The 27,239-nt window shown below is 35.8% G+C and overlaps 1 protein-coding gene across 4 annotated transcripts in view; it reads left to right on the forward strand.

Moving 5' to 3' along the window:
- The window catches only part of UBR5 (ubiquitin protein ligase E3 component n-recognin 5), an 87,210-nt gene that overhangs the window by 15,613 nt on the left and 44,358 nt on the right, over positions 1–27,239 (forward strand). For 3 of the 4 annotated variants that reach the window (XM_068932889.1, XM_068932890.1, XM_068932891.1), the window contains exons 2-16: positions 3,313–3,357; positions 3,855–3,936; positions 4,137–4,213; positions 4,996–5,115; positions 8,670–8,859; positions 10,013–10,172; positions 14,660–14,809; positions 16,749–16,960; positions 19,738–19,854; positions 19,934–20,044; positions 20,852–21,006; positions 22,967–23,084; positions 23,924–24,108; positions 24,943–25,052; positions 26,671–26,783. In XM_068932889.1, the coding sequence (XP_068788990.1) occupies positions 3,313–3,357; positions 3,855–3,936; positions 4,137–4,213; positions 4,996–5,115; positions 8,670–8,859; positions 10,013–10,172; positions 14,660–14,809; positions 16,749–16,960; positions 19,738–19,854; positions 19,934–20,044; positions 20,852–21,006; positions 22,967–23,084; positions 23,924–24,108; positions 24,943–25,052; positions 26,671–26,783 (1,945 nt within the window). The remainder of the gene's footprint in view (positions 1–3,312; positions 3,358–3,854; positions 3,937–4,136; positions 4,214–4,995; positions 5,116–8,669; positions 8,860–10,012; positions 10,173–14,659; positions 14,810–16,748; positions 16,961–19,737; positions 19,855–19,933; positions 20,045–20,851; positions 21,007–22,966; positions 23,085–23,923; positions 24,109–24,942; positions 25,053–26,670; positions 26,784–27,239) is intronic. The other variant, XM_068932892.1, reaches the window with a different exon arrangement.

Consider the following 27,239-nt stretch of genomic DNA (forward strand, 5'->3'; position numbering starts at 1 on the left):
CTGGAAGTTCTAGCTGCTGAAGTTAAAATCAAAGAAATCTCTCCTCGGTTTGGACAAACCGACTTCTTGTGTCTCCTCGCAACTGAATTTGGTTTGATTTTTGTAGGAATATTTTAAAAACGTGTCTCTTAATGCACAGGCCATCGTCACTGAGCCTTTGGTTCAAAAATGTAAAGGGCCAGTGCTTTCCTCCCAAAATCTGTTTGTGAGCAAATGCCGTGTTCTTTTTGCCCTCATTCTTTGAAATAGTTTAATTGCCTTTAATGAGAATTTTCCAAAGCTTAGCCTGTCCAGCCATTAGTGTGAGATTCAACCTATTGCAGTAAGGTGTTGGATAAAAGGTCTCGGTAGAAGTGTGGGCCTTCTTTAATGCATGGATTCATTAAATCATCTCTGCCTGTACCTCTCTTTCCAGTGCATCATCAGTTAAAGTTATTGAACAGTACTTTTTAAAAGTAACCTAATCTTAAATATGCATTGAGTATTTTTGTCTTCAGATCTGCAGCACAATACCATGCAACTGTGCAAGCAGAAAGACTTAGATTGCTACAAGAACTTTTTTTGTGAAATTCTTTGCTTTTGAGTTTTTATTTGTACGTTCTGTGCAGAGGATAAACTTCTACAAGCATATCTTTTTGCCTGGTTCTGCTCTTTTTCAACTGATGTAGTTTTGTGGTTGTTAACACAAATGTTGGTGGCAGCACAAGAAAGAGGGAGGAATGGGGTTGAAATGACTGGCCCAGCATGGAGGAAGCGCACAACTGCTCCTTTTTTACTCAGTGCCGTTCCACATAAATTTCAAGTTTTATGGATCTCTAAGCTTATTTTGCAATGCTTTGTAATTTTATTATTTTGGCAGTTGTATAAGAGGTGAGGGGGTCAGGTAGTCTGTCTTGGGGAGAGAGCAAGTTCAGTACTTTCAGAATCATAGCATATATCCTCCTTTCTCCCCTTAAATGTTGAGAGCAGCCTCTTTTCAATTCTGTTAGGGATCTTTGTAATCTGTGCTTTCTGATCTTTGCTTTCTGTGCGTTTTTCTTCCCTATTACTTGTAAAAAATAAGTAAAAAAGGATTAAGATGATATTTACAAATTGAAAAATATGTATTTAATAGTCTCAGGTTTTATCTTGTAAAACTCAAGGAAACATTAACTGTTGCTCAGAGTAGTCTAGTAAACTGTCTCCTGCAGATACAGTGCTACCATGTTTGCCACCAGCTTTTCATATGGGCAATACGGTGAACTTAACTGAAGACCGGAAAACCTACTATTATTACTCATGCTTGCCAGGAGGAGAAATGCTAATGGAAAACTGCTCATGATTTCTGTGGGAAATGTTAGCTGATATACTTAAGACATGAAACTTCAGGGATGTTTTATTTGTCATATATTATGCAGCAGATTCCTACTTGCTTTACAGAGCCCTTGTGGTATGCCTTGGACTATGTCATTTTTTCCTGGGGATTTCGTGCTGGATTCTCCCCCCAGTGGTTTACTCTCGTGGGGGTGCCCTTTGCAGAGGTTGCTTGTGAAGGTTATGTCCTGTGTTTCCTTTTGTGGATGGTCTTCATAGAATCTTTTGTGTTGCCACTGTGTTGGCGCTTGGCCTGTGAAGTAGTTGTGACTGGAAATTGGGATTGCAAGAATGCCTATTTACAAAGCAGCAGCTTGGCTTGTGGAGCAGAAGGTGATAATTCTAAGCACGTTCACTTTCTGCTGTCCTTTCATTGTGGTTCTTTCTTATTGCGCTTGTATCAGACACGAAGTTGTTTGTATCAGTATAAATCATCTTGTCTCCTAAATACAGGTGTATCTTTCTCCTCCCCTCTCCTTCAAATAAGTGCTATAGAGTTAAAAACTTTCAAGCTGATAGCGTTACGATTTGGACGTTTGGACCTCTAATCTGTATTCTTTCTCATGCTCAGGGTTTGCAAGTAACTTAGACTGCTATGGACAACAGACTCATAGAAAATGAAATGAATCAAGTAAAAGGCTAGGGTTTAAAGACATGGATGGATGCAGACAGAGGAAAACAGTGCTGATGCGAATACCTTTTTTGCTGAGATTAGAAGGGTGTTGCTGATCAAGAAGGAGGTTTGCAGAATGCTAGGATAAATAAGGTGCAAAAGTTAGTGGTTTTTGGCTTTGTTTTCTTTTTTTAATTGGAAAGACCTTGAATTATTTTTACAGGATTCATCTCCCTTGGTTTTATTTCTGAATATAATGCAAATATTCTAGCTAAATTTGGAAACTGTTTAGGGGCTTCTTTCAGATTGTTTGCCGTTTTTGGGAAGAAAAGAGCCTGTGTTTCACCTGAACTGCTTACCTGGTATTATGAGAGTGTCTTTGCTGCCTAGAGACGATTTTTTCTAAGTGGATGAAAAAAGGTAGAGATGACAGTGTTAGTTTCTACTTTTGGACACTATGCCCCCTAAGCTGGAGTGTTTCATGGATGCTCTGTTTGGTGAGGTAATGTAGGGATAGCAAAGGAGGTACCTTTGGAAACCATTTTCTTTCCCCTTTTAGTAAGGGTGATGTTTTAGGTAACACCACGTACAGTAGCGACTTTTCTGACTTATTTTTTCTGTTCATCAAAGTTTGTCATTTATCACTTTTGACACTGGCTTTTTTGTGCATCTGTTTTCCTTTGTTTCCTGTTTTGGGGAACTTAATGTCATATTTTTACTCCGAGATACCACATGTTTGGATTCCCTAGAAAATGATAATCCTGTTTGCTCAGACTGTGTTCAGATTTATACCAAGAAACACAAATATATCTACAGTTTATGCTTACTGTTTCATCTGCTTACTTTGTATGTAAAGTTGGAAAATGGTAGTAACGAAGCAGGAGTGATGCTTTATTATTATTATTATTTTTTTTTTTTTTATAGTGGCTTAACCCTGAGGAAATGCAAGCAAAATCATGGGTTGGGTAGCATGGTAATAGATGGAAGTGTAAAACCCTAAAATAAAAAATACCCTCCAAATCAAAAATCTAATTTGAAGCTGAACACCATTCAGTTCTGAAGCAGACTCCCACCATCAACTAGTAGTTATGTTTTCTTCATTAAATGTGGTAGTCAGTTGTTCTCATAATGTACTTTCACCATCTCCTGGCGTAATGACATGAGACTGTTATTTTGCACTTTGAATCGTTAAATTTGGCATTAGGTGTTCGGTTCAATCAGTGTATAGGATGTTGAAGTATCCCTGCTAACTAAAAAAAATCACGTCATAAGCATGCTGCTTAAGGGAATGTTGTGTACCTTGGAGGATATCTTTCAAACAACAGCTTAATTTCTTTCTGTTTCAGATTAAGGGAAGTTTCAGAGAAGCTGAACAAATATAATTTAAACAGGTAAGACATACCAGGCACTGTTGTAAGCCATCTAGGAAACTTTTTCTGATATCATCAAGAAGTAAAGGATTGCACTGTAGATACAGCCTTAGAAAGCCTCAATGCTAACACTAAACTTCAGAAATGCTTCAGATAAGACAGTATGTAAGGAAGAAAATGTTATGTTTTCAATCATAATGTAGTCTAGTATTAAACACTCACCCTATAGAACAGGTCCTTAATTTTGAAGTATAGTCCCTACTGTTTATTACTGACCAAATAAAATGAAAAAATTTCTGTCACCTTTTAAGATTTTGTTCTGCATTTTCTGTGATTAATGACTGAAAATATATCATAGTTGCTTCAACTAATGTACATTTTTAGTCATTCTTGAATGTTTCTATATCAGTAATCATCACTGCACATTGTTCCTTCCATATGCCACTTGTTTTTTGTTTTTTTTTTTCCCAGACTTTAAAAGTTTAAAAATGTTATACATGCTCACTTTTTGTTTTCAGCCACCCCCCTTTGAATGTATTGGAACAGGCTACTATTAAACAGTGTGTGGTGGGACCAAATCATGCTGCATTTCTTCTTGAGGTAAATTACTCAAAAATCTGTTGAGATAACAAAGTTGAAATCATACAGTTAAAGCTAATTCTTTTAACATCAAATTGATCAACATTCTTCAGCAACTGAAGACCTGTTTACTTGTTTGTGTATGTGATTTTTTTTTTTTTTCCTGTAACTTTGTCTTGTATTTCAATTTTGGACATTTGGTTTTCTTGTTTTAAATATAGGATGGTAGAGTCTGCAGGATTGGTTTTTCAGTTCAGCCAGACAGATTGGAATTGGGTAAACCTGATAATAATGATGGGTAAGAAATACTTTTCTTTATATTAAATTATTATTTTGAACTGGATAAGCAGCTTGATGGTTTTTTGTTTTGTTTTAAGCTAGAACGCCTTTGAAATGGGTACTTGAAGTTGATATGCGGTGGTTACAGTGATGCAGCCAAAGAGCATAGCTTGACTGGTGTAGGAATAAATAGTAGATGTGGTTCTAAAAGAAGTGGTACAGGATCTCTTTAAATTAAAGAAACAATCAAACAAAAATCCCCCAAAACAACTTTAATGAAAGAAACTGGCTTATATTTTTAAGCCTCATGTAGAATCTGCTCTGAAAGTGGTCCCATCTGGAGGGGCTTGCTTTCTAGATCTATTATCTTCAGTCCAGGTAAGTCCTCCTTATTAGGACTACTAATCATATTTGGGTGTAAAACTTTTTAATACAAGTAGCGTACTTAGGCTCTGGTTTACAGATAGAACACCTGGCAATTACAATTTGTACATATCCGCTAACTGAAAACACTTAGTGCAGTGGCTATTTCAAATCACTAATTAGCTTAATATGCGTTTGAAACTATGTTGTTATGGATTGCTCATGTAAGAAAGATCTGTTAGGCATGCTTTCCATTTTATTTTTTTCAGCATACATCTTAACATACAGTTAGATTAGTTTGCAATATTCCCCAAGGGTGTTGCTTAAGCTGGTATGTTACCAGACTAAGTCCCTGAGAATTTAGACCTGGGATTCCAGGTTTTGTTCTTAACCCATTTGGGATTGTTTTGTGACTGATTTACCATCTTTTACTTTCAGTTCAAAGTTGAGCAGTGGCTCAGGGGCAGGAAGGACATCCAGGCCAGGCAGGACTAGTGACTCCCCATGGTTTCTGTCTGGTTCTGAAACTCTGGGCAGACTGGCAGGCAACACCCTTGGGTAAGTTTTGATAGGATTGAGGCTGCAATCTGTTTGTTCCATATTTGAGTATATGTGTATACACATATATAAATTGTATGCAGTATGTGTAAGGGAACGTATAATTACAGCAGTTGTATAGGTAGGCTATAACAAAAACCTGATTAATTTTATTAAAATAACAGATATGCAAGTGACCCTTCAGTGCCTAGGATATGGAGCATTCTTCATACATTCTGGTACATGTGTGAAGAATAACTTGGTTTTGGCTGTGTTGACTTTTTTTGAATGTTTAGTTCCTCAGTTTTGAAATCCAGTTTTTTTAGAGGGACACTATCAATTTAATAGAATAGTAGCATGAAGTAAAATGAGTGCATTAATACAGGAAAAAATCTTTACTATGTGTACTGACAGACTTTCATGTAGTCAGTTTTATTGTGCTCTCTTCTCCCTTGCCCCTAGTAATGAGCTGCTGTTTGTTAAGGTATTATACGTAGTAATAGGAAGGAAACATTTGGAAAAGGTTGTGACTCAGAACCTTTAAAATAGAAAAAGGAACATGAAAATACAGTATACAAACTCATTATATATTTTTTTTAATAATTAGCTTTAGAATTGATGGTGTCCCTTTATATAGCAATGTAACTTAATCTTCATTACATAATTGCAGTGGACTTTTCATTTTATGCTTTTGTAACACATTGAACAGAGCTGCTTCCTATGGTTACTAATTATACTAAGGAGATTCACTTTTAGAAACTGCAGTTTTGCATAAACGTTTTGTTAAGAGGGAAGAACTTAAGCTTTTTTTTTTTTTTTTCCTTTCCTCCCGAAATGAATTTGTTTCCCTCACTAAATGAGCTGATTTCATCTGGAATTTAGTTGCATGAAAGATCTGCCTACCCACGCCCTAACTTCTTGTGAAGTCTTCATGCATCCTAGCCTAAATCATGTGGTGGACTGTAAAGGAAAACTGATGGTGTCATGCTTGAAAAATTAATTTGGAAAATGTAGGGTTTTTTCCCTCAGACTAGGCATGTGTTGATTTTTTTTTTTTTCTTTTACCTGAGCATAATCAGTTAAAATTAACTGAAGCCATGTGCTTAGGAGACCAACCCTGAAGAATTTCTACTTTCTTCTCTTGCATAGTTCAGAAATGGATGATTGAGACTCACCAAACTAGTAGAGTAACAGAGGATACTAAAGGATATATTTAAAGGAAAGAAATACTTATTAATTTAAGTCCTAAAACACGCAAACTGCAGAGTGCTTAGATTAGATCACTGGATTTGGAAAATTGTTAGCATTTTAGTGGGCAGTGGATATATCTGGAAAACTAATAGGTCAGCAGAAATGAACAGAAAGAGTTCCCTTTCATACTAATACTTATTCTAGATTTAAACAGCTTTAGTGGAAATAATTGCGTCCTTAAGATTTTTCTTCATAACAGATCTATGCTCTCAAGCAGCTAACTTAGTGATCTGGCAGAGGGACTATAGCACTTCAAGTGAATTTAAGCCTGCTTGAGAGAAGTCTGAATGAAAAGAAAGATTTATGAACACTAGGGAAGTGCATTTCGTGAAGATAACTTTTTATCTATCAAGGTTGATCAGTAGATTTCAGAACTCTTAAAGGCATGTGTGTTTAACATTGCAAAGAGGTCAGGGAATGAAACATACCTCTTTTAGGAGAATTAAATGTGTCACTCTGGGTTTTTCTTAAAAGAACAACTTTAAACCACATCTTAATTAGATTGTTGTTACACTAAAAATAACGGTAGTGTGCTAACCCACTGGCTTTCCCCAAATTTGATGTAACTTGCAGTAGTACAATATACAGTTAGTGTATGTGAATTTAAAGAACACGGTCCTGTGATACCTTTTAATGCTCAAGTTAGGATATGCTTGTAATATTTTTTTAATTGTTATAAGAATATAAGTCTCTTAACTGTTAGATCTCTCAAGTCTGTCACTGATAGTTTATAATTTAAAATAGAAGAATGCATCAGTAATAAGTACTAAAACAGAACATGTAAGCTTCTCTTTACACCCACATCCTTCCTGCTGAGAGCTGAATTGAAAATTTTTCTCTGTAGGAATAACTTAGTTTCCCCCTTTCCAATAGCAAGAATGCACCTTTAGAAACAAACTTGCTCATTTTATTTAATTTAATGTCACACGCTTCCCTCCCCCCATCATTTTCACTAATATCTTTTTTGTGAGCTATTTCTAACTCATGAGACAAAACACTTATGCTGAAGTTGTCACTGAATTGGTTATTGTCTTATATTGGGTCATTGTCTGTATAGTTGGTGGCTAGGATCCTGAAAACGCAGATTTCTCTGAGGCAGGACATTATCTTAGACGTTATTCTGTAGTTTTATGGTCTTGTCTAAAAGAAAAATTGGTAATCAAAACATAAAACATAAGACTTTATTGTTATTTACTTAATTAGCTTTAATATCTGCAGGTGATATACTTTAAAATGAACTTTTTTGCATCTCAGTGGATATTATTTCAGAGGAAATACTCTGCCCTTACTAACCGGACTCCAAATCTTATTTTTAATCTTTTATTTTTCATGAAAGGAAGTTGAGGCTTAGGGTGATTGACAGCAAAAAAGTTCTACTGATACTGATGATTGAATAGCAGTAATGCCATATGCAGTATTCTTTACAGTATGTTTCTGCAACAAAATTTAGTTTATTTTGAGGAATAAACTAGAGTCTTTTTTGGCCTTTCAGGACCACAGAGTATCTAGATTTGTTTGTACAATAGATTCATTTGGAACAGTTCTCTGGTTTTCGAAGTTAGTGGATAGTTGTAATAATGGTGAGTTGTATGTTTCTAGAAGGCACTACTTTATATTCCCTTTTTGGATATTGACACACTGAAAAGAAAAAGCTGTTTGGTCAGTCATTTTACATGTTCTTTTTTGATGTATGCAGTCGATGCTGTTTACTCCAAGAGGAATAGATCCAGTAGTACAATCTCTCAAAAACCATCCACGTATGCCAGAGCAATATCTAGTGCAAGATGTATCTTGCAATCAAGGTTACTTAATTTTTCCAGGGCTATCTTAAGCGGTTTCTTAATGTAAATCACATCTCAAAAAATTTGAGAAGAGTCATCTGAATATTGTGACCTTCTGTGAAACACAGTTCACTGTTCACGAAGCTGCTGCTTATACGTGCTTCTATAGCAGGAGGGTTATGGTTGAGTTTTAGGTGTTACGCTACTTTTACTGTTGCTGTTAGAAGCTGCAGGAATTGTGTGTGAGTGTTTGCGTGCGGGTATGTATGTATACATCCACACAGCTATAGGAGTAGGAAAAGGTGCAAACTTCAATCTGAGTCATATTTCCTGTTTCTCCTGTGTAGTTCAGAGCTGTATCAATTGCCTGGTGCTGTTCTAGTTAGTTTTGAGAGATCCTTTCATAGCATTTGTCTATGAAGTCAATGTGCAGTATCTTTAAGAGATGTCTACAGAATATTCATAATAAAACTGAAGCCATACTTCTTGAAATAATCCTCAAAGTATGCTGCTATTTAAAAAAAAAAAATCTAAATCTTCTAGAAGTCGCTGGAGTTCAGGAGTTGGTGGAAGTGGAGGAGGATCTTCTGGTAGATCATCTGCTGGAGCTCGAGATTCCCGAAGGCAGACCAGAGTTATACGCACAGGACGTGACAGAGGATCTGGACTGCTGGGGAGTCAGCCACAACCAGTGATTCCAGCATCAGTCATTCCAGAGGAACTCATTTCACAGGTAAGAGCTACAGCGTCTTGGTGCCAGAAACTTTTGGCAGCTTCTCATAGCGTATGAACAGGAGAATGTTGTAATAGCAGTTTATTTTCTCCAAGGAATTATGGCATATAAATAAAAAGATTGACTTTCTCCAGCTGAATTCTTTTGTTCTGAAATCCATAATGTGCGTGATGAATCTTTTTGGATTCCAGAATTTTAATTTCCCAAGATTCCCTTAAGACGAGGGCTATGCTTAATTTTGATGAAGAACGTCATGCATTGTTTATTTGCAGATGGGAATGTAGTAAAAAAAATTAAAATATTTGAATATCTTATCAAGTATTTTTGAAGGAGTGTAAAGAAGCAGGGCAGATTCATGTCTTTTTTTTCTTGCTGGATGAAAGGAGTGATTTAATTTCAATTTAAATGAAAGTTATTAAATATATTTAATCTATTTAAAATGCTAATAATTTTTCTTCATGGACACTTCTACTTAATGGTTTAGTAAATGCAACTGATAAATGTTGGGCATCAATTACTCTGCTTTTACCCCTTAATGAACCAAAGGTCAAATAAGCTGGTGGACTTTATGCTATGTGATTCAATGGAATTTGTTAAAACAATATTTTTCTCCATTTGAATAAATTAATACCTTCAGAATATGTAACTAGTTAACACATTTTAATTCTTAGTTTAAAACAAGTTTCTGGTCATGATTGGGAATACAGCCAGTAGTTGGTGTGCCAAAGATTAGCTGCCCGTATGCTTTGGAGGGCATATAGCATAGCTGGCACAAGATAGGAGCTGGAAGGCAAAGTGTCTTAGAGACATCGGTGACAAAGTGGCTTCTAGTTCCTCTCTCTCTTTGAGTTCCAAATTCGGTAAGAGCTGGCAGCATCTGCTTTTGTAGAGGCAAGATGCTAGCCCATTAGGAAATTCAGCCCCAAAGCTGGAATTCGGTGCTCTAACTTAAGCTGAGAACAAGTTAAGTATTTAGCATAAGATATCTGGAAAAATCTGCATGAGTCTTTGCCTCTAGGTACTGCGTGTGACTTCTGAAGAACAAATAGTAGCATTCTTGCTTTTTGTTGGACTGCTTCTAGAATTAAGCTTTCTTATCTTGCGAATGGTGAGTTGAGAATGGCCAGTAACTAATTATGCTCTGCTCTTACAGGCACAAGTTGTTTTACAAGGGAAATCCAGAAGTATTATTATTCGGGAACTCCAGCGAACAAATCTTGATGTAAACCTTGCTGTAAATAATTTGTTGAGTCGTGATGATGAAGATGGAGATGATGGGGATGACACAGCAAGTGAATCATACCTTCCTGGAGGTTTGTATCCTTCAAACTAATAAGAAAATAACCCTGTGCTCTTATTTTCCTGTATTTAAGAATTGACAGCATGTTCCATGCTGTGCAAGGTATACAGGACAGCCCTTCCTTATAGAAGTGAAATGTCATGATGCACAAAAAAAAAATGCCCTGGGATGTAAGGAGGGATTAGTTCAGTCATTTAAAGAATAACTATTGACTCTACTTGTGGGTGACATGAAAGTGAATTTTTTAGGATCCTGGGCTTTGTAACATCAGCATTACATATGTATGTTGCTGCTCATTGAGATGACTGCTGTGTGCCTTGCTCATAAAAGCTAATTCTAAAATTGAATAGTGACTTGCATGTTTTTTTACTAATGCATTCTTAAGATACAGGGTTTTTTAGGCAAAAGTTATGCAGCTTTTTTATCAAAATGTCTCAAGTGAGAGTGAAACAGTTTACAAATCTTACAGTTAGACTGAGAATTTATTCTTCATCTCAAATGCCCCTCATACAGAAATGCTGGAAATACAGGTATAATATTGCTACTGAAGTTCTGTAGTTTTGAAATATTGACTATCCCATGCAATTTCTTTTCAGAAAAGACTTCCAGTCATCTTTTGCATTGACTAAATAACTTAGTCAAATCTAATATTTGCATGTGTATAGTTAGGTGTGCTGTATGGGGGGGGGAACCTAAACTCTGACTACATATTAGCTTTCCTTTTTATGTGTCAGAATGATATTTTGATATTTTTTCTAATAGATGTTTTTTCTGCTCATCTGGTTCACCAGGAAGGCTCATGGGCTTCCTCCACCTTTATCTTGATGATCATGTGATTAGATAAAGAGGCTTTTTTGTTCTGCAGTAGAGGCTTTGTAATCCATTTTACCTCTTCCGGTTTCAGTTGCATTTGACAAGCTTTTTTATATTGCTGTAGAATCAAGAATCCTCTGGTTGAACTCGTAGGTAGGGGTGAAAAATCCTTAATGTGAGTCTTGATTTTTAGTGATCAGTGTTAAGACAGATGCACTGGAGGAAGTAAATTCTTCTAACTCTGTCTGTTTATTTGAAGCAGGAGTTCTTCCTCTAAGCATACCAGAATGCCTTCCTCCAGAAACCGCCTTCAGAAGATAAATCACTGTTAGTAGTCATTTGGAGTGGAAGTTCATTTTAACCAGTACTGACTAGCTTTCTGCAGCATTACTATTCTCTTGGTGCTTCATGAGATCATAGGGATCAATTAGTAGGGACTGTCTGAAAACCTATGACTGCTCAGATTTATTATAGGATGCCTGGGCTACAGTCTGAGTCTCTTGTATTTGAGATAGGTTAAAGTAGTATGCCAGGTTTGGTTTCACTGTCTTAAGTAGATGCCAGAAAACAACTTCCTCATTGACTTAACTCTTAAAGCTTCTCCCCTTTTTAGACTCCCCTTTTTAGACTAATCATTCCTTTAAGAGATTGCAACCTCCTAATATTAGTATTTTTTCGACTCTCCTTTTACTCTGTGCAGAAACTTGGCTAACTTTTCCCCAATTCTTGTATGGAAGGAGGAGGAAATGACAACTGAAATGAAACCTGCTATGTCTCAACCTTGTCTTCAAAGATGTGATTCACAGTTGCTAGAGCATGCGCTGCCTTCTATATCTGTCCTTATGTTATTTAAGTTTTATGGGCAAATTAACTAGGTGTGTTGCACAGAAATGAATTCCCTCAGGATCAGAACGTGATCAAAGCAGAGAAGTCCAGTTGAGTAGCAGTCAGTGCTGTTATGACTCTACCATCGATATATTAAATAGTACAAATTTAGCAGTTCTCATCCTTATGACTTAGTCATGTAGGCTAGATTTCAGGTAAGTGTGATGACCAGAGAACCTTGCCTGTAACTCTTTGAAAAAAGAGCAACATCCTGTCCTTTCTGACTGCACAGAAACAATGTTTAAGTTTTTTGCTCCAAGAAATTTGCATTCTCCTCATTTTCACTTGTATTGCCTATGGATGTTCTTTTGGACCTGTAACATTAGAGTTCATGGGAGAAAACTGTAGGTAACCAGTAGCGGCTTTACACATTCAATCCTTAATAAGGTTTTTATAAGTGATTCTGAAAGATAACTTCTTTTGTGTGGTTTTTATCTTTTTGTGTGTATGTGTTTTTGTGGTTTTATTTTTGTTTTTAATGATGTCAAACTAATGCTTTAAAGCTCTCTGTTTTTGTTCCTCCCAAGCACAAAAAAAAAAAAATGACAAGACTACTTTTGCCTCAGGACTTTTGAGGCTCCTGCATTTGAATTAAAAGGATATGCTAATTTTTACTTTCTTCCTTCTGCATGTCTGGTGCTCTGTGACCCTTAAATTTAGGGGTTACTCCTCTAAATCTTACAAGGCAGAGAGGCTTTTTTTTTCCAATTTGCACTTGATTTTAAAAGGAAAAAAAGTACTAAATTACTTTACAGTTACTGTGAAATTTGAAAATTCTTGTTTCATACATCATTTCGTCAGTATATCAGTTGTGATAATCTCAGTTAGTATTGTGAGGATTATACATCTGCTTTCTTTTTTTTGGGGGGGGGGGGGGGGGGGGGGGGGGGGGAGGCTGTCGGGATGAGGGTCAGGATGACCAAAGTAGTTTCCATTCTTTCAGAGATCTTCAAAATGTCTTAAGTGAAGAGCAGAAGTTCTACTTTTCTGCACATACTGCCTTTACTAAATGTCTCTGTTTTTATTTTAGAGCCTTACATACTTTGGGGTGTGTTTTTTGGTTTTGGTTTTTTGTTTTTTAATCTAGTCATATTATTTTTGTTTTACAATGGTCATGTAAGAAGATTCTGTGTGCGTTTGATATATAGCAGGTACCTGGGGAAAATAAGGTAAAAACCTACATAAATCATAATTAGTTAGCATAGAAAAGACCTGAAGGCGTCTAGATTAATTTTCTAGCCCATAACAAATTGTTTTGGAGGCTGCTTCTAGGCTTTCTGTTTCTTTTAATCTTTTCTGGTTCTCTAGAGCTTAATATAATTTTTATAGGTCAAGTTTGTGCATGTCCGCTCATAACTTCTTCATATAGCTGGTTCTCACTACTGGAACTCTTGAAACATAGTTTTGGCGACATCCAGAATATCTAGACAACTTTAGATTTTTTGGAATCTGAGACAAGCTTGTTTAAAAATCTCTTTTTTTTCTTTTTTTTTTTCTCCCTCCTGAAGGAGAGGCAAGAGAGACTTGTTTTGTATTGCAGCACTATTTGTTTTGATTTGCAGCAAAGACTGAAATTGGAGTGTAATATAGGGATCAGTTTAAAACTGAATGTTCAGTGACTTCCCTTTTGGGACGACAACTAGGTGTATGGAATTTATTTAGTTATTTTTATTTTTTGAAGATGAATTTCAAGTTAGGTAATATAGGTAATATCCTGAATAAACATATGTCATCAAGAAATGAGTGGTGGAATCCTGTTTGACTTTGGTTTCTTAGGATACCAAAATGCACGTTTATGTCCCTTCACTGTCACAGTTTAATCCAAACTTCACAGAGTTAGAGATACTGAAGCCATCAAATTCCTGAACGTTTCATACAAATACGCAGGTGAGAAGAGGAGAGACCTTATGATTCCCCTTAAGGGAAAGGGCATAATGAGAGCTCAGTTTCAGATCAGAATCTATCCAGGCAAAGTCTTTCAATAAATGAATCCATGGCAAATAATGTGCTTTTGGTTGTATTATCAGTCCATATTCCTGGGCTTCACTGAAGCGTTGCGTGAATTTTTAGGAGGCTCTTCTGTGTGCAAATAGCATCTATGCTTTACTACACAGAAGGATATTGATAGCTCAGAGATGATTTTTTTTTTTTTTAGTAGTAGCCAAGATTGTTACAGTATTTAGGTTCATCTTTGTATAAAACAATGGTTCTTTCTTCCAGATAACTGTTGTTGTTTTAAATGTTGCTACCATTTAAAGCTTTGCACTGAGAGCGGCATCTACCAGCTTGTGAACTGAACAAATGTCATTCTCTGAAAGAAATGTTCCATGGAGGAATGTATGCTCTTTGATATCAAAGATGAGACTCTATGAGGGGCAGCTTTCATCATCAATTTTATCCTCCTTAAATCTAGGTCATCTTTGGAGTTCTGTGTATGTGCGTAAGTGTGTGAGCACCTGTATGTATGTATATTTACCTTGGCACTTCATTCTTCCAAGCAAAAAGCTAAGATTTGAATTTCTGGGTTACTGAGACTTGTTTCAGGTAAGACTCGTTTAGGAAATGTGGCTAGATAAGTGAGGGAACAGTTCTCGCAGGGAAGCTGGGTCTGTGCTCTAGTCGACCACGCTTGATCGTAAATGTGGATGAGGCACATCAGTTTGCACTGGTGAATCTGAAGAGCAGAAATTCAATTAATAGGTAGGGTTTTTTTTAATTTTGATATTCACCTAGTTGGTGGTCTCTCTAGCTGATGTTTTAAGTAGCTGATTATTCACTTAAGACCCTTGTCTCCTCTTATAGAGGATCTTATGTCTCTTCTGGATGCTGACATACATTCTGCTCACCCAAGTGTCATTATTGATGCTGATGCTATGTTTTCAGAAGATATTAGTTACTTTGGTTATCCATCCTTTCGGCGCTCATCGCTTTCCAGGCTAGGCTCATCCAGAGGTAATTTTGCACCTTTTTTTCTTTGTAATAAGTAGTTTTCTGTGCAAAATGTTTATGATAGTACACACTGGTGGTTTAGATTCTGATCTAGTGTGAAAGTAGACTGTAATATGTTGTCAAAGATATAGAGTAGATAAGTAGACTGTTACTCATGATCAGAATTATTAATGACTTTGAATATGAGCAGGTAAGTTCTGTAAGAACCTTGATAGTCAGATGATCACTGACGTTGCGAAGCGTTGTAAAATTTTTGCGTGATAAGTTTATTTTAAAATGTGTAGTATAAGTACCTACTAACTCATCTGTTGCATTAGGAATATTTAATTTTGCTCAGAAATCAGTAACAAGTGATGACATGCAGCATTCTTAATCAGATTGGGAGGGGGATTGGTCTTTATGCACTGTTCTTTACACTTTCTTAAGGTGTTCCATGACAGAGATTAATGTTATGGAATGAGGAGAAGTATGTTTAGATACAAGGGAGGGAGAAGATATCTATATTCTACTTTTTGGAAGCATTTTTGTAGTTGGATAGGGACAACTCCGTACAGTTGGTAATGAACACCTTGAGTAGCGTTAAGGTGTGTTACCTGTTTTTGTAAAGCCTATTACACTTAATAGAACATGGAGTAATTTCTTAGCTTTTTGAAGCTATTACACAAATGCCCACGGTATTTATAAACTGTTAATCCAACCTCTGCTGTCATTGTTTATTTAGTACAGTTCTGTTGCCTTTTGTGAACCTGTTATAGTATATTAATTGCTGAACACTTAAGTGCTGTTACAAAATTATTAGTCAAGGATCAGTGTGATGTTTGCTAGAAGATAGTAAGTACAGTACAACATGAAATATATTTGTAAGAGAAGCTGTTGTTTTTGGCTTATGTAAAAGCTTTCCCATTTGTCTAGTATAGCAAAAGACCCAAGACTTGGAGTAATTTATTGAAACTATGATACAGTAACATGGTCATCTCATACATGTAATTCCAATTGACTTTTGTGAACATAAATGAAGTACTTAATACGTTAAATGCATTATGTGCATGTACAAATATTTAGCATCTGACATAACTCCTTCTAAATTCCTCCTTTTTTTTCCTTTCCTAAGGTTATTCTATATAAGACGTTACCACGAATTTTATAATCCTTATTTTCCATGCATAGTTGACTGTTGGAAAGTTAGTTTGATTACCTGATTTAAAAAATTTATCTGCATGAGCGAACTGCAGAGTACTGGCTTTAGACAGTTTGTAGGCCAATTGGAGGGGAAGCCTTTTGGTAAGGAACATTTTCCTACAAGGATCCTTTTTAAAACTTGTCTGACTCTTGAAAAGTTTTCATTTGATCTACTCAAAACAGATACACTTTAACTTATTAAATCCAGTCCTATAGAGTATGGCTTTCAACAAAAGGGGTTGGATTATCAAAAGTTTATACAAGAGCTTTTTTTTATGCTTGCTTTCTTTAACCTTTTCAAATTATTGTTTTTTGGGGAAAGTTGTTATGAAACTCTCTAATAAATACTCTTTTTTGGTTTGCTTAAATGTATCTAACAGACGGTATAGATTTAGATTTTTTTTTTTTAACTAGATTAATAAAACATTACTACAAAACTCTGCATATTGTACTCTAAAACTTTAAGTTGCTATGTTAAATGTATTTGGCCTCTTATAATTTAAATGAAAAGTAAGCAATATGCTTTCACATTTTGTTAGTACACAAACTATAAGACTTCTTTATTTCTATCTTACTATTTTTATATTTAGTAATTCTAAAGTACATATGCTTGAAAGGGTTAATCTATTGAATGTTGCATGTCAGGACTTCTTTATTTTTAATCTTTGTGAGTAGTTATAACTGCTGTTAGTTGCATCCTGAAGGGTCTTTACTAGAGAGTGGCTTACTTTTATCCCACTGGTGTGACCCAATTGCATACCAGTTCTCCTTCTTCCCTTAGAGAGAGACTCTGAGCTGTTGCGTGAACGTGAGTCCGTTTTACGTTTGCGTGAACGAAGGTGGCTTGATGGAGCCTCATTTGATAATGAAAGAGGCTCTACAAGTAAGGAAGGGGAACCAAACCTGGACAAGAAGAATACACCAGTTCAAAGTCCTGTTTCTTTAGGAGAAGACTTGCAGTGGTGGCCAGATAAGGTATTGAAAATTTGTGTTTTATTTGCATGTTTTGCAATAGACTTCTGTTTGTGTCTTCCAAATAAATACTCTTTATTTCCGTGTTAAATTTCCCAGTTTAGTGTGTGTGAGATAACGTAAATAGCATATGCTTTATTATGCACTTAGGAAAACTATAAATAATTAATTATACCGGTATAATCATGGTCCTGCTATTATTTTTGTTTTAATTTCTTCCTTCGTGTATTTTTGAAGCCACCACCGTAGATTGCAAGGCTTGGTTTCTTTTTTTCACTTAGATGCTCAAAGAATTTCATAAGCAATAGGGAAACAGCTTAAACTATCCTTCTGTACAAGAAATAAAGAAAAACTTGGTTAGCATTTTTTTTTCTAGGATACTTTCAGTTTGATTGGATCAGACTTGTAAGAAACAGCAATGAAAGCTGGCACGTACTGGTTAACGCAAAACAAGACTGCAAATAACATAAATGAATATCGACAGTTACTTAAGAATCCCTTTGACTTTGATTAGCTGGACTTTTTAGCATCTCTAATTCCATTTTCAAGGAATGAAAAATTTCCCCCTGTGAGATGTAAGACTAATAGGAATGTTGCAGGCTATATGTTGCAGGCTGTGTACTTGTAGTCATCATCTTGATGAATTATCTAGATGCCTGGTGAAATGAACGAACTTTCCAGGAATGGAAGTGAAAGCTGGTGTTTATTAGGCCAAATTTTATGAAGCTGGGGTGTTTCTTTCTAGTGTTCCTGTTTCTATCTGTTTACAGTATCTGTGTGGTTACTGAAAAGGCAAATAATGTAATTCCTTTGGTCTGAAGTCAGTGTTTATAACTGAACACACAAGACTGGTTACAGTACCAGACTTGTATGTTGTTCATGCATCTTTGTGCCGTTACTCTTTTGAACGGCCTCATAGAGGCTTATGTAGTCTAGGTTCTGATTTTAGATCACAAGTGCTAATATTTTGATGGAAGGGGGAGAAGGGCTTCGAATGGCAGGTCTCTAGTTTTACCTTGTGTGTATAAAACTGTTAATTCATTTTATAACTTTTTTTTAAATAAGCAAGATAAAAAGTCCCGGTGATATTTTCTTGTAGCAAAAATTGCTTTCTATACTTAACTTTGAGACATTAGGCCATATAACTTGAAGATTCGTTTACCCTGATGAAGTAGAGATGCATCTCCTCAGACTGCTATATGTTGTGATGGCAGTTCTTTCTCAGAATATGTAGTATTTATATATTGGAAATTATTAATCATGACTCAGGTTAGCATTACTGCTACGTCTGTGGACTGCGTTGGTAGATGCCCTCCAGAACACGATAGTTCTCTTATGACTTAACTAGTACTTGAGCCTGTTATTGTACTATAAAACAGAATTCTTGTGACTTCGCCTGTCCCTTCCTGCAGCCTTCTCTTTCTTCTTTCCCAAGATATTCAGAATTTTGAGCTATTGGTTAGAGATGCACTGAGTACTGTGTCATTGAAGGATACGCTCATGCCTCTTGAAATATGCAACTCCATGCACACAAATAACAGAGAACTATGTGAATCTAGATTGATGAAACTGAAAACCTTTGTTTTCACTTGAAAACTTTTGTAGCTGAAAGGAAAGCCTCTTAACTGAAGGGACAGATAAATTACTGTTTGTTCTTTTTCTAATGGTCTCACATTGAGAGTTCAGTTTCCCATCGGATGACTGTATTACTTAAAACAAGGTATCCGATTGCTTTGTTGGCTTTTGCGATACAAGGGAGGCAGCTAAGGATACTGGTCCAGCAGATATCTAGTGTAGCGAAAACAGGTTTTGAAGCTGTAAAAGATAGAATTTTATAACATTTGATTATGCTAATTTAATTTAGCATTTTTTTTACACTGTATTTTCCCTTCAGTGGAAGGGAACTTTCAGTTTGTGTAAAGATTATTAGAAAGAACGTGGTTGACTCAGCAGTTGCTGAGGAGCAATGAATTAGCTGGCCTTACTCGTTCTCAGTAAACAGCAGTAAGTATTTTGTCAAGTTCTTCAAATTCACAGGTTTGTAGGTTGGGATTCCCATCAGTGCAATGGGAAACAGGAACTTGGAAAAATGAGATTGTAATTGCATAGGCGCTGCAACATACAGCCAAATCTAAGAGAAAAGGCCTGTGAGATCCAGGTAATGTGCAAGATGAAACAGTTGAGCAAAGTGGTATTAGCTAAGTAGTGGGAAAATACCACATGGAACTAGCTGAAGTGTTAAAAAGCAAAAAAGAAACCCGTAACCTGTAATTGGAAGCTTGTCCAGCGTGATGGGTCACAGTGATGGATTGAAGTGACATTTAGCACACTGAGTTTTAGAACTTGATCTTGTTTGCTGTTGTCTGTTTGCCTTTGGAAGTGGAAGATTTAACTGAGGTAGTGAATTGGAAGTTTGTTGAAAGATATCTTCATGAGCATACTGAAGATTAAGGCAATTAGGTTGCTTTTCTGTTCATTTCAAAAGGCCAGAATTCTAGAGGGAAACATTTCTTTTAGAAATGCCACAAGTCGGAGGTCTTCCCATCTTTAGTTTGATAAGCAGTATTTTGTTCTGAAATTATGTGGAGGTAGTACTACTTGTTTCTTTGAGGATGTGCTTGGTTTATGACAAGCTCATCTTTATTTCCAAGTCCAAAATTCTTTGACACGCTGAAAAAAAACTTAAGTTCATTTTTTATATTTAAATTTGTTATGTTAAAATTTTGATATGCAGATTTTGTAATAGTGCTGACTTAGACTTCATATTTCTGTACTTGTAGGATGGAACAAAGTTTATTTCTATTGGAGCTCTGTATTCTGAGCTTGTGGCAGTTAGCAGTAAAGGAGAACTCTATCAATGGAAGTGGAGTGAATCAGAGCCTTATAGAAATGCACAGGTACTGTACACCCTTAAATGCTACCTTCAGCATGCTTTACAGGCTTTGAATATCTAAAGTATTTTTCTTGTTTTCAAAGAATCCTTCGCTACATCATCCACGAGCCATGTTCTTGGGATTAACCAATGAAAAGATAGTACTCCTTTCTGCAAATAGTATTAGAGCAACTGTTGCCACTGAAAATAACAAGGTATGAGATGTGTGGTGGTTGCTGAATTTGGTAAAGCTTTTTTTCAGCTACATATGTTGTATTTGTAGTGAAGTTGATTCTTCAGCTTTGTCAGTAGTAGGAACTAATAATCTTTGTTTACTCGTTCATCTTCTTTTCTTCTATAGAAATGTAAAAACAAAACAAGCCTAATTTGTGTTTTGTAAAAATGCAAAAAGTAAAAAGCAGAAAATGTGAATGGAAAACTTGATAATATTTAGATCCAGCAGATTTGGAGTTGAAACAGTGAAAGGATATCTGTTTTACCTGATGATCTGAAACGCTTGACTGTTGCGCTAGAATCTGACCCTGGTTTTGGAATAGAGAAGCCTGTTAATGTTTGGGATGTCATTACTGAAAAACTAGTGCATTGAAGCTTTCAGTACTGTAAAGTAAGTTAAATAAATAAGCTTTTCTGCTCAGTCAAGAGTGAACTTGAAACTGTGAAACATTTGGTTTGATAAAGTGTATGTACTTACTGAAATACTTTTAGAACATGGTGACACATGTCCTCTTTTTTCCTGTCTGGGACTGGAAATAGAGGAAAGATGTCCCAGAAGCTCAGTTCTAGGGGAGGAAAAGGTGGTAGGGGATAATATCCCACATGGGGTTATTGAGATATCTATCTATCTATCTATATTTATTTATTTTTATATGTATTTATTTATTTATTTATTTATTTTTTCCTTCCCCAATCAGTAGTAAATGTTACATTAAACTTAAGGAGCAACTTTTTCTGTCCCCCCCCCCCCCCAACCTTTCCTGTTTCTTTCTTCCCTTTTCCCTTAGGTTGCTACCTGGGTGGATGAAACTTTAAGCTCAGTAGCTTCTAAATTAGAACACACTGCACAGACGTATTCAGAGCTTCAGGGAGAGCGGATTGTTTCCTTACATTGTTGTGCTCTATATACATGTGCTCAGCTAGAGAACAACTTGTATTGGTGGTAAGTAAATGTTGTGTTTGCATAGAGTGGTGTGGTTGTAATGGATATCTTCATATCGTTTGTTCTGAGAAGCACTGCAAAATGGCTGAATTGTAATTCTTCTGAGTTCTGTAACTCTTCACCTGAGCTTGATACCCATTGAAAAGTTTGTCTTCCTTTGCGCCTAAAGATTTTAGATCCAATTAGAACATCTTTAAGAGAATAAATGTATCCATAGAAGATGTTTGTGAATGCTTTGGTAATCGGATACTTCAGTACCGTACTATTTCACAGAATAACCTTAGTACATTTTAAGCCTTTCAGGCCTTTTTCAAATTATAAGCGTGGAACAAACTTAATCAACTGAGAGGTCCCCATTCGTGTCAGGGTCTGTTAGAAAGTCTGATCTGCTAGTTTATGGTCTAGATCCTAAATAAGACAGAAATAACATCAGATGTTCTGGAACTTGTTATTAAAATACATAATGCATAAACATTTATAAAATTTGAAATATTAGGCTGCTTAATAATTAAATTTTATATCAAGATATCTTAATTATGTTCAAAAAAAAAAAACTTTCAAAAACAACACTTCCAAAAGAGCTCTGAAAGGCATATCTAACTCGAGTGAATTTATTGAGTATCATTAATGCATTGTCAGTGTGTGTTTTTTGTCTCCGCTTTAGAAGTTGTTGCGCTATATATAATAGCAGAAGCTCAAGTACCTTTTGGGCATGGATATGTTAAATACTTGGTGATGAGTTGGAAATCTTAGCACTGAAAATCGAGTCTGTGAAATAGCTTTTTTCATTATATTCTGTTAACTCTAGAAAACTTCGAAGTAGAATTGTAGCTTTGCTTGTAAACCTAAAGTCCTTTTTTCAATTCTGAATTCTAGTCTGAAATCTCAGAGTTACAGCTGTTCTGTTTTTTTATGTCACTATGGACATACTTCACTCAGAATAATTACTTGGTATGGAAATTAATAAGCCTTAAAATTGGAGATACCTGTCTGTCTGACCCTTCTGTTTTTATTTCTTTTTAGAATAATCGGTCCAATTTATTAAAGACGCTTATTAGCATCTATATATAATCTTTGAATAATAAATTTTTTTTTTAATCAACAAGCCACTTGTGGGAAGGGTTAAATTTCCATGTTGGTAATTATATATTAATCAGATTGATGTAGGCAGAAGCTTCTGTTACTATCGATATACTTAGGTGCAGTGGTCTCTGATATGGTAAAGAGGACTTCAGTCCTGTGCAAGACTGGAAAACAGCACTTCTCATGTTTTGCCTAGCATGAAAGACTTTCAGATAAAAACATCTAACTTCATAACACACTGGCTGAAACATGAAGCATTGAAATTTTATAGTGTCAAAATCAAAATAAAAAGAGGATTTAACTGCATACTTAAGTATTATTTTAGAAAAGGAGGAGTTTCTCCCCCCCCACCCCTCAGCAGCTTAAATCTGCCAGAAGACCCCTGGAGTCCTTCAGCCATGTCCACAGAGAGGAAGTGAGGTGTTTGGAGTGTAAAAGTGACAAGGCTTATCCTGGTCCCTAGTGAAGACAAGACAGCAAATTCTGGAAATTACCGCTAGTCACGGCCAATATATTATCAGGTTCAGAGGGGACAGTGCACGGCTTAAGCTGTGTCTGGAGCGCAGTCTCAGGCAGAGGTCTCAAGGCATTTTGGAATAGAATGGTAGTTATCAATTGGCAGTGACATTTCTTATGCACTGTCCCCCTTTGTCCTCCTCTTCCTTATAAATTAGAAAGTTGAGATGAATTTTGGAAGGTGGGGGTGCATATGGAAAAAGATGTCACTTCTGCAGTGCTTTGGGATTTTGGAGAAGGTAGCACAGAGAGCTGTATATTTAAACATGACTACATTAAGCAGAAAGAATAAATTGTTCAAGGATATAAAGACAGTATTTCTTTCATAGCCTTTTGTTAATATTATGTGTTTTTTCCGCAGGGGAGTAGTTCCTTTCAGCCAAAGGAAGAAAATGCTAGAAAAGGCCAGAGCAAAAAATAAAAAGCCCAAATCTAGTGCTGGTATTTCCTCAATGCCAAACATAACCGTTGGAACACAGGCAAGTGCAACTGTCACATGGGACACAGTTGTAGTGGTATATGATGAACCTACAGCCTGTTCTTACACAAAGAAGAATTGCAATTCAAGCTCCTTTCCTGTTATGCACAGGCGTTCTATAAGTAATCTAGAGTTAAAATATATGATTGAAATACTATGACTATGAAGTGATATATCTTGTTAGTGTTTATATTGTTTTATTAGTATGATTATTACTGTAAACATGGAGGAACAAACAGTATCCGTACAAAATACCTTTGTTCTCACTTACCTGCATCTTTCCTACCAATTCTGTACTTTGAGAGAAAGAAAGTGTAGAAACGTTATGCTTTAAAAGAGCATTTAGCTTTGTAAATGACTAGGCATTTAACTACCTACAGGATTAGGGTCTGAGATTGATTCATGCAGGACTATAGGGCTTTGGTTTGAATTCTTTACTAAAAAACATTAATAACTGATAAAGAAGTTTAGGTTTCTTCTTGTGATTAATAGTATAACTAGTATGAGCCGAAACAGCTCCCTTCCAGGGACTCTGCTGCTTTTGGTTCCCAGTGCCTTCTAATCTGCTCTGGGATGAGTCTTCATGTTTTTGCTGAATTGTTCCTTTTTGGGCTGAGCCTCTAAATAGTGTATATCTAACAGTTACACTTCTAAAGCTGTTTTCAGCTGCCAGTTGTACAACGACCTCTTTCTTCTAGTAAAGTGCATAGTACATCATGCTAACTTTCCTCTTCACCCAGTTCCATAAGTTTTCCTTTCCTTTTTTTCTGGCTGCTACATGTCACCAAGAAAATGCGTGTAATCCAGTGTTCTCATTGAAATAAATACTTCTATTTTTAGGTGTGTTTAAGAAATAACCCCCTCTATCATGCTGGAGCAGTTGCTTTTTCAATCAGTGCTGGAATTCCTAAAGTAGGTGTCTTAATGGAATCTGTTTGGAACATGAATGACAGCTGTCGATTTCAGCTTCGGTCGCCAGAGAGCTTGAAAAACATGGAGAAAGCTAGCAAAACTACTGAGGCAAAGTAAGTATGTTGAATGAAAAAACACACACGCACGCACACACAGAGCACTTGTTTAATATTCTTGTGAATTGTTGATTGATCAAGATTGGAAGGAAGGTCTTTTTCTTATTTTAAACTTGTTGATATTTTGTAGGCTCTTAACTTTCTTGTAAACTCTATTAAATGTGCAGAAAGGCTTACTGCAAGAAAGATGTCTCAGTTATCTGAAATAACTATGGAAATGTGAAGATGCAAGAAGAGTATTAGATGAAGACTTAAACACCCCTCCCCCACCAAGCATTTCATAATTAATGTTTCCATACACTCAAATATGAGATCTTGGAAAGTGGTTTTGTTTGTGGAACTAACTACTTTCAAGCCCTTTGTGGCATTGTGAGACATCTTTCAGCCCCTCAATACTTGGAATAAAATCATTTGGATTGGCAGTTGTCAGTTTAAATCTTTCTGTAAAGGTTAAAGTTTACCAATTTCAGAGTTTCAGATGACTGTATAAAACTAATAATTCTTTCTATCTTCAACATCTGAGGATATTTATGCTTGATATTGTTGTATTTATGCTCCATTAATGTTATAAAGCTAATCTTCTGATTAAGAAGCACAGCACCATCCAGAATATGGGATATATATAGTCATGTTGGTTAGGACATTTGTTCTGAAGTATGAAGTTATTTCATTAAAGTATTTGCCAAAAAAATACTTTTGTTATTACAAAAATCAGGATGTGGTGCGTGGCTGGTTTCTTGGACATAATGACAGTCTGTCTGTCTGTCTGTCTGTCATGGAAGAGACTTCACCTTCTTGTTTCTTTATTCTAAGTAATGCTTTTTATTCTAGGCCTGAAAGCAAACAGGAACCAGTGAAAACTGAGATGGGTCCTCCTCCATCCCCAGCTTCTACTTGTAGTGATGCATCCTCAATAGCAAGCAGTGCATCAATGCCATATAGTAAGTAATGTAGATAGTTCATAGTATGGTAAAATATTTGTGCAGATAAGATGTTTTAATAAATGGCAGCCCTGGAAAGATATGATATTAATTTCAGAAGTCTGAGGAAAAGTAAAAAAAAATTCTTTTTGGCCTTTCACAATGAACCGCAATATATATAAAGGAATTTAAGTGTATTAGTGTAAGTAATGACTACTTGATGTAAGGTGTAACTAAGTAAGCATAATATTTAGTTCTCTTCAAAATCAGAAGGTGATCAGCAGAAAGCCAGAAAATAAAGCTGTTTTTGTGTTTAATTGGAATGCGATAGTGAGGTTGTTTACAACCCAGATACTGAAATTGTTTTGGAGGATTCCTTTCAAGATTAAGATGTTTGTGCACAGTTTGCCTCAAAGATGGCCTTCCATGGGGCAAAGCAGTAGTTGGTCATCGTTATTGCATTAAATGTCTAAAACCAGACATTCTTTACTGGATGTGTACAAGTAGTCAGGAAAGTTTTTTTTTTTTTATAGTGTAAAATTGAACTTCAAGACCTAAAATACTCTATTAGAATTCTGTGTCCTGAGCCAATGTAACTGACTTCTGATGGATCTTTGGGTTTGTTGTTTGTTTTTCCCCTCCATTTAAATGCGTAGATTTTATAAAGGGTTTATTGCAATATCATCATTTGAAAATCTTTTCTGTGGCCCTGTAGATTCTAGTTGTTCACAGGCTGCAGTTTTAAGAATTGTTCAGCTAGAGAATCAAATGGCCTCATGCAATGATTGAGAATTTCTTATGCTCAGATCTGTAGTACTAATTTATAGTATTAGTAGAATCTTTTGTTATTGATGCCTTCTGTTTTGTAGTTCTTTCAACTGTAATTATCCCATGACTATAACTTTATGTGGCATTTTGAACTACTATTTGAAGTTAGCGTCACAGTTGGCTGAAAAGTTCTCTGCTTCTTAATTTAAATTATGTTGATAATATTAGTTATACTGTAGATAATCATTTCAGGAGATGAAAGTTCTTGTCAGTGTTAATTTAGCCATGTTATGTATTTAATGTTTTTTCCTCAGTGATTTTGAATTTACTCTAGTTGCTGTTCGGATAATGTCTCTGAAGCAAATCTTACTATATTGCAATTGCTATGAGTCCAAATATTTTTTTTGCCTCAGTTACTACTGTTTTAGAAATTTCTCCAAAAATCCATAGGTTAGTAGTCCTTTGCAAAGGGTGAAATAAAGTACTCTTCAGCAGTGCTGAACGCAGGGTATTACAATCTCAGTCTTGTTACAGCATGAATATCTGAGCCATGCAAAAATTACTTCATATAATAACCTCCTTTAATCATGTTTTTCTTTTTTTTAATTTATAGCTTGAATGTCATTAAAATATATTTATTTCTCTGATAAAGAGTCTTTATTGGTGCTAATTCAATAGAAAAGCATGAAAGTGGCATGCTACATTATGTACCTTTGACTTAATGTAACTTTAAGATTCTTGTTAACCTCTGTCATTAACCTCATTAATTTTAGATTTGAATATTGAAGGTGTCTTTGGGAGGGGGAAAGGTTTGGTGTTTGTTTGTTTGTGTCAAGTGACTTTTTTTTTTTTAATTTTTCGTAACTCTCAGAACGACGACGATCTACTCCTGCCCCAAAAGAGGAAGAGAAAGTGAATGAAGAGCAGTGGTCTCTGAGAGAAGTCGTGTTTGTGGAAGATGTTAAGAATGTTCCTGTTGGCAAGGTTTGTTTAAAATGCACTGTCCCACTGTCCCATATCAATTAAAGATATATCTTAATTGATAAAGATATATCAATTTTTTCTTTTAGATAAGCTAACTGGTAAAGTGTACTGTACTGTTGTACATTGTAAACTGATAGTTTGGGGTGACACCTGAGAATGTCTTCTGTTTCTTATTTCTTTGACTTGTTTGCTATCATTTTGTTGTGCACAAATTAAAAAAAAAAATGCAAACAAGAGAATATGTTCCAAATAAAACATTCTGAATCTTAAAAATAACCTTCCGGTCCTTCAAGTTGAAACAAAGTGTTATGAAACACAGATATAATTTCACATAAACTTTTCAGTGACCAGAACCATAGGTCCCCTATTTGTCCAGTGAGACTGAAAGGTTACATGTGGTGTGACTTTAAAATATGGGCTGAATGCTTAGGTGAATTTGGCAATCAAAGAACAGGA

This window comes from Struthio camelus, chromosome 2 (genome assembly GCF_040807025.1).
Source record: "Struthio camelus isolate bStrCam1 chromosome 2, bStrCam1.hap1, whole genome shotgun sequence".
In the NCBI taxonomy this organism is placed as follows: domain Eukaryota; kingdom Metazoa; phylum Chordata; class Aves; order Struthioniformes; family Struthionidae; genus Struthio; species Struthio camelus.